The sequence below is a fragment of the Aegilops tauschii genome, chromosome 2 (assembly GCF_002575655.3).
Source record: "Aegilops tauschii subsp. strangulata cultivar AL8/78 chromosome 2, Aet v6.0, whole genome shotgun sequence".
Taxonomy (NCBI): domain Eukaryota; kingdom Viridiplantae; phylum Streptophyta; class Magnoliopsida; order Poales; family Poaceae; genus Aegilops; species Aegilops tauschii.
The window spans coordinates 368,155,280-368,162,185 of NC_053036.3; the positions used below are offsets into that span (position 1 = coordinate 368,155,280).

The 6,906-nt window shown below is 47.2% G+C and overlaps 2 protein-coding genes across 3 annotated transcripts; one reads left to right on the plus strand and one right to left on the minus strand.

The window, feature by feature from the left end:
• The first annotated feature begins 375 nt into the window (after positions 1 to 375).
• On the plus strand, positions 376 to 2,633 carry LOC109765748 (uncharacterized). Its single transcript, XM_020324522.4, has 2 exons — positions 376 to 958; positions 1,549 to 2,633. The coding sequence occupies exons 1-2, from the start codon at positions 527 to 529 to the stop codon at positions 2,449 to 2,451; spliced, it is 1,335 nt and encodes a 444-aa protein (XP_020180111.1). The 5' UTR covers positions 376 to 526; the 3' UTR covers positions 2,452 to 2,633.
• Positions 2,634 to 2,815: 182 nt separating this feature from the next.
• On the minus strand, positions 2,816 to 6,620 carry LOC109765749 (trihelix transcription factor ASR3). Of its 2 annotated transcripts, none has more exons than XM_020324523.4 (3): positions 5,545 to 6,620; positions 4,853 to 4,894; positions 2,816 to 3,384 (listed from the first exon to the last, which is right to left on the minus strand). In XM_020324523.4, exons 1-3 carry the CDS (start codon positions 6,245 to 6,247, stop codon positions 3,089 to 3,091), a joined length of 1,041 nt encoding a protein of 346 aa, XP_020180112.1. In that variant the 5' UTR covers positions 6,248 to 6,620; the 3' UTR covers positions 2,816 to 3,088. The 2 variants fall into 2 exon arrangements, with proteins under 2 accessions (XP_020180112.1, XP_020180113.1); XM_020324524.4 differs by having other exon boundaries at positions 2,816 to 3,381; positions 5,545 to 6,601.
• Between the last annotated feature and the right edge of the window lie 286 nt (positions 6,621 to 6,906).

Sequence of the window (6,906 nt, forward strand, 5' to 3'; positions counted from 1 at the left end):
GTCCGGACGCCTGCAAAGCCCCTCATTTTGTCTCCGGTATGCAGAAAAAAAAACATATTCGAACAGCGCGGTCGGAATGTAAGCGGACGATTTAAAAGTCGGTGTTGAAGATGCTCTTACATCAAAACCATCTGCAATTATGTGCAAGACCGCTCAGGGGTTGATTGCTGATTAGGGGCTGATTGATCTGATATGGCAAAGTTTAGGGGCTGGTTTATCCGCTTTTAAGGGGTAATTTTTTGAGGAGGAAAAGTAATACTGTACTACTGTACTTTTTTGCTTTTCTAAAAAAATATATTAACTGTGCATGTGACGTTCTAGCCCGTTTCGGTACCGACACCAAAGCCTGGGCCCAAGCCCAAGCCGGAAACGATTATCGACCGCGAGTTGCCGTCTTCAACTTCAAACCTCGCAAGCCTCTCAGACTCGAAGCAAACCCCCATCTCAAACCCACAGCGCACGGCCGGGCCGAGGGGAACTTTCGAGAAGCTTCTGTAAGATTGGTTCGCTGCCTCGCGTCCGATCCATGGCGGCCGAGGGGGGCGGAGGAGGAGGCGGCGGCGGAGCCGGGGAGGGGTTCGAGGAGCGGGTGAAGCGCCTCTTCGGGTCGCGTCTCTTCGGCGACGTCCCGAGCTCCTCCTTCCCGGCAGCTTCCTGGTCCGTCGCCGCCGGAGATGTTGAGCGCCAGCGCTGGGCGCGCCCGTCGGAGGCCCGCGACGAGGAGGAGGAGCGCGCCGCGGCCGAGCGCGCCGACACGCCGTGCTCGTCCGCGTTCTACGATGCCAACGGGTGCCTCCGCGGCCGGAGGCGGCGGTCCAAGCAGGACTTTGAGGACGACCCCGAAGATGATGAGGAGGATGAGGAGGATGTGAGGGGCGAGGACGATAGGAAGGAGGAGAAGGACGAGGAAGAGGAGGTTAGGGTTTCGATCGGCCTCGACCCGACTCTGGATCGGGAGGTGAGAGAAAAATAACTTCCGATTTTATTTGATTTGACCATTTGCTATTCGATGCTGTATTGCTTGTGGAAATTAGGGCATTGATTATATAAGATAGTAAGGCCGATTTGGCTTCTTCTTTTGCTACTCATACCCTACTGCTTGCTGAAGAAACGTTTCATCTGTAGAGTGTATTGATCTCCAGTCTCCTAGCGGGGTAGAAAAAGTGCTAAGTATGGGGGATTGGAGTATCGTTGTCATCAATTTGCTCCCTTCATGTTGTTTGCTTGTTGTGATTTTCGCTTTTGATTTTTGCAATGGGGTCTTTTTCAAGGGAAATGCCGCAGGGGATAAGAGTCTATTCCACAGTTTCAATGGAACCTTAAGGACTGTTCATTTCTTTTGAAGGCCTTTTGCTTTTGCTAATTACTAGTACTAAGATAAATCATAAAGCAAACCAGACTGTTTGTAGACTTATATAAGACGACTTTAACATGAAAACACTAAAATTATCTAAATCTGATACTAAATGCAGGTAAGGAGCTTTTGCTTTTGTATTTGGCATACCTATCTATTTGCACCTTGTTCTGATTGGGTGTGTTATCTTTCAGGAAGAGGAGGACAAATATGATAGAGCGGCATTTGGTAAAGAAGATGCTGCAGAACGTGTGTACATGAGTGAAATCATGGATGAGGGCATTAATATGAGCATCAATACTGTAGTGCCTGACCTCCTTGATGATACCATTGATGAGATCTGTGGTTTATCCAAGGATCCTCGGGCAGATCTTGATGCAGCATCTGCAAGGCTCAGAGAAGACAATAGTTCAGGTAAAATTGGCCTTCATTCTCCAACTCAAACCAAGGAGTGTCCAACTGCTGGAATGCAAGCAATGAGAGCTCAGGATATCGGTGTGAAACCTATACTGAAGAGGAAGGAGGAGCAAGCCGATTCAAAACCAAGGAAACGTGTGAGGTTTAATGCCGATGTTAAAGAACAACCAGTGGAGCTTCTTGAACATGATGAAGATTCTCCCATGGTTCCTCAGTCCATGGATGTGGTCACAACAAAGGGCAACTTGGGCAACTCCTCCACGCCGTCTGGGGTTCCTGACTATGTTAGGAACCCTTCAAAGTACACATGTTACACTATGGAGACACCAGAGAGTACTGACGAATCAAACAGGAGAGCTCTTGCAGACTTGCACAATCTGTTAGGCAGATCAGATCCCAACAAGATGCAGCCTGAGACACCTGCTGAGATTCCTAGTTCAGTCACATTCATCCCTAGGAAGAAGTCAGTTGATGCCATGGTGGTGGATGAGGGCCCCAGATTTAGTAGTGCAAACCCATCTCTCATTAGTGCAGCAGCAGCAGTAGCCTCTGATGGAACTGACCAATGTGAGATGGATGAAGATGACCCTAAAGCATCACCACCACCACCACCACTGATGCAGACCAACTCTAAGATGAACTCCCGGCGTTACAGGTCAAGTAGAGCAGATGATGAGTAAAGCTGATATTCTGGAGCCCTTTGTCAATGTATGTTTAAGAAAATTTACAAGTTTAAAACTTCTCGATGATGCTACATGTGTTTAGTGGATACTTTGTTGTACCTATGCCTCGGTTTTGTGATCCGAGTTGACCAGCTGTTGTTAATTACGGTTTTATTTATAGTTGTTAATTCATGTTTGAATTTCTTGTGCTGGGAGCTGTGGTTAATGCAGTTGCACTCCTAGAATTCAATAAGTCACAGTGATGAGCAGTGTATGCTGAAACATCTTTTGCTTCCCTTTGTAGTTTCGTGACAAACATAGTGTTTTACTGTGCATTCAAGAATCAACTTGGAGAGAAACAGAACATCCCTGCAGTCCACAATTAAGCACCAAGATTCCTCCCCTGGAATCAGATTCACCAGAATACACAAGGTTGTGCCCTTTTGATGTACAACAAATGTCATTAAGCTTTTGCATCTCCCATGAGGAAAATAGGCCATCTCCTTCAGGTTTCTGACTAAATTTCAGAACCAGTCTACAAGAAAAATCAAATGCCGAGATACTCTACCAATCTGTACATTCTTATAATTTCATGCTATTTCCCTTCTTATTTGCAGTAATTATTTACTTTGATCAAGACGTTTACAGCAGCAAACTACAGCTTGTCAGCAATTCTGTAGAGGGCATCAGCCACCTTGCCAAGCACACCTAGCAAGCTGCTCACTTGGTCCTTCCTCTGCTCCCTATCCAGTTGGCAGTTGATGTTCTGCGCCTCCAGCTGTGCCGCCACCATCCGGCTGCTCCGGTCTAGAATCTCAACAAGCTTGCCCTGCAGGTCAGCGGTTTCTCCTGGGGCATCATCGCTGCGCTGCCTCTTCTGCCCACCCTGCGGTGGTGGCGGCTCATCGGTAATTCTAATTTCTTCTTGTTGCTTGCCTTTGGATGTCCCTGCTGTTAAAAATTTGGATTGTTAGGTAGCGCTGTTGTTTGTCTCGCACTGCTTGCACATCATGCTTAAATTTAGGCGTTGTGTTTGTTGATTTGGGAGAACTTCATCTTGCTGAAATAAGGTAAACATAACAACTCTTGTTTCTTCTCAACTCTCATAAGCGAATCTAAAGTTTTGGGCTCTGTTCTTATGCTTTTGATTTGTTTGTGAGTTGCATGTTAGACCATCTCTGTTCACTGATGTAAGACGATTTGGCAGTTCAAATTGGCAGTTCAATTTGAACTGCCAAACGGCTTAAATTAGTGGGCAGAGGTAGTAGATGAGAAGAATAACTCAAAAATCTACATGTAAAAATGAGGTACCAGCTAGTTGATTATTTTTCTAAGCAAAGGAAGAGACTAAAGTCATGCTGGATTGTCAGTGAAGTGAATATAGTGAATACCACGAATACTTTTGGTCATTTCAGAATCTGTGCAAGACTTCAATTGAAAATGAGGCTGGTCAATTTTCTCAATAAAATTCCAAGTGGATTGACCATAATATAGTTTATTAATCCCTAGAAGTAGCTAGAAAAGGACCCTAGTCAACAGATTAACATCACGGGCAATGTTTCTGAATTGGCGCTGCCTGAAACGTTAAAGTGTGGCAAACAATTTTGAATTATAGCTGCCTGAAACTGACATGCTCCCGTGAGCATCTCAAACCTGGTGGATTTGATGCCTAAGATACTTTCAGCACAATTTCGTTCATTTTCTTTTATAAATTCAGGTTCAAAACTATCGCTTATTAAGTGCGTTTTGTGTACTTGTTAACTGCCAAATTATTCACTACTAGCAGTTGTACGGAACATCAAGATCTTGTGGGAGAAAAGGATAAACGAGGGAAGGCCTTATTTGTAAATGTGGAGAGGAGTGCGGGTAATTGTCATAGTTTTCTTCCTATCCGTTAGATATAGATCGGGCGGCCTATATTGCAGGATGACAGACACACCATCATCACCAACTCTGCTTTTTGTAAGAGTAGATATATTGTCAACTGAAAACAGGCCGAACATCAGTGTTTGTTGCCTGCGGTCAGTTTTTCTTACAAAAGAAGAAATGATATGTAATTTTGGTTTATTGAACTTTTTCTTCTTAATGAAACTGAGGCATCTTTGAGAAAAAAAAATAGCAATAGCATTCACCATCTAGCAGGGTTGAATGACACGGGTAGCCTTTAATATTCTTACTTGCGAAATTATGTGATGATTTTAGTATATTTTCGGATTTTAGAAAGTAGGAATAAGACAAAACTTTAAATATTTAATGTTTAAGATTTTTTTTGTCGGATGAAACCAGTGGGAAATATATATTCTGTTATAAGTGGGAACAGGTCCAAAACGAGGACCGTAAGAAACTTGAGAGCAAAAGTATGGAAGGGAAAATCTAAAATGTTTGATAGGAACCATGTAAAATTCAGTTATTTTTTTACCTTGCTCTGAGCTCCCTTGCGTAGGTGCCTCGGTCTTCTTCTCTGCGACCAACACCACAAGAAGCAAAACTATTTCAGCCAAGCAACCAACCAGACTATGACAGTATTAAAAGAGTCTAATCAATCGCACATGTAACTCCAGGAATCAGAAAGAATAGTTAATTCAGATGCCCTGCCCAATATCATCGAATAACTAACAAGAAAAAATAAGGAACCAAATTTTCCGTTTGAATGGATGTCAAACCCGTCGACACAAACAAAACTGATTAATCGACACAACAGCAGAGCAGCTCCTACATTCAGCAGTATAAAACTGGCATAGTTGTCACCCCAAATTGAAGAATCATTCTGCATCCTGGAAAGGATAATAGCAGCAAGTGTTGTGCAGGTCAAATTATCACGCGGCAAAACCTTTTTTTGTTCAACATGCCCCTAATTGCGCCTCTTTTGTGTATTAGAAGAACACATCAAGACGGCAAATCAAGCACCAAATCAAATTCTTGGATGCAGAAAAGGTCACAAGTCCAAGACGAAATTTGCGCAAGAAAAAAAAAGGACGAAATCTTGTGCTACTGTACTACCGATGAAGCTCACGCTTTTACCGCCAAGAATCAGCAACAAACCAGCGGCTCAACTGCACCATCAATTCAAAAAGCACACATTCTTCGCATGCAAGGGAGCGGCGCGCTCACCGGGTACAGGCACGGGCACGGGCACGGCCACCACCGCGGGCGCCTGAGATGGAGACGGATATGGAGCCGTCGGCAGAACCGGCACCGGCACCGGCGGAGGCGCAGGCGTGGACGTTTCCTCGTCCTCTTCCTCAGACGACGATGAGGACGAAAACAGCCCGTCGTCCCCGGCCACGGACGCGCGGCCACTGTCGAACACCACCTTCTCCTTGCCCTCCTCCTCCCCAACCTCCGCAAGCACCGCGGCCGCATTACTGCCACTGTCGCGGATGCCGCCGCCGCCGCTGCCACGGCCCTCGATTATGTCGTACACCTCGCGGTCGAAGAAGCCCGGGAGCCTCCTCTCCCGCCGCGCGTCGTTCCGCATGGCCCAGAAGGACACCTCCTTCCCCGCCAAGGACGGCAGCGAGCGCTCCCACTCCCTGATCTTCTTGTAGTCGCCGGCGAGGTTGCTCCACCGCTTCCGGCACTGCACGGGGCCCCGCTCCACGCCGTGCCGCCGGCAGTACTCCGCCACAGCCGCCCACTTGGTCGGCTCCGCGGCCGCTCCGCCCGCTGCTCCCCTGCCCCTGCCGCGCCCGCGTACCTCCACCACCCGCTTCCCCTCGATGAGGACCAGTATCTCCTGCCGCGTCCACCGCGGCAGCCGCGCCGCGCGCCCAGGCCCTGCGATCCCGCCGCCGGGATCACCGGCGCTAGACATGCCGCCGCACGCACGGCGACCTCGTCCCCTCTCGGAGCGCGCCGGTGCAACGGCGAGGTAACAAGTGTGGAGGGAAGGGAGGTGTGGCAAGCAAACCAACGGAGGGAGGAGAAGGGTGTGTGTCTTAACCCTTAAGCCGCGGATTGGGAGAGAGTGGTCTTAATTAGGTGTAAACTAATGGCGATTAAGTGGGGGATTACGGGGAGGATTCTCCAGGGAGGGAGGAAAAAGGAAGAGTGGTTGGAATGATTAGAGGAAGATTAATGGAGGGCAATTCCATCATGGAGCAGTGCGGGTGGGAATAGGGGGGCGGGCACCTATTGTTTCCGTTCCGGTTTTCAGCAATACTAGTACTAGTAGGGTAGGGTAGGGTGAGGTAGACTAGTACTGTTGTGATATTCATTCCTGTGCCTTTTTCGTTTTCTGTTTTGGCCGCAAATTCGGATCCTCTGCTTTTTTTATGTGATGAAATAATTGTAAGGGTCGCTGCGATACGCTCATGGGAGTACCACACAATTGTTTCACTGTAGCTTAATAAATCGATCGTATTGGTGCATCTTCGGCAGTCTAAAATTTTCTATCTTACTCGTGTCACCTAAGGCCTCACGTTATCCGCGTACAACTTGAGAAGAATAGCCTCTTCGAACCATTTCTAGTCC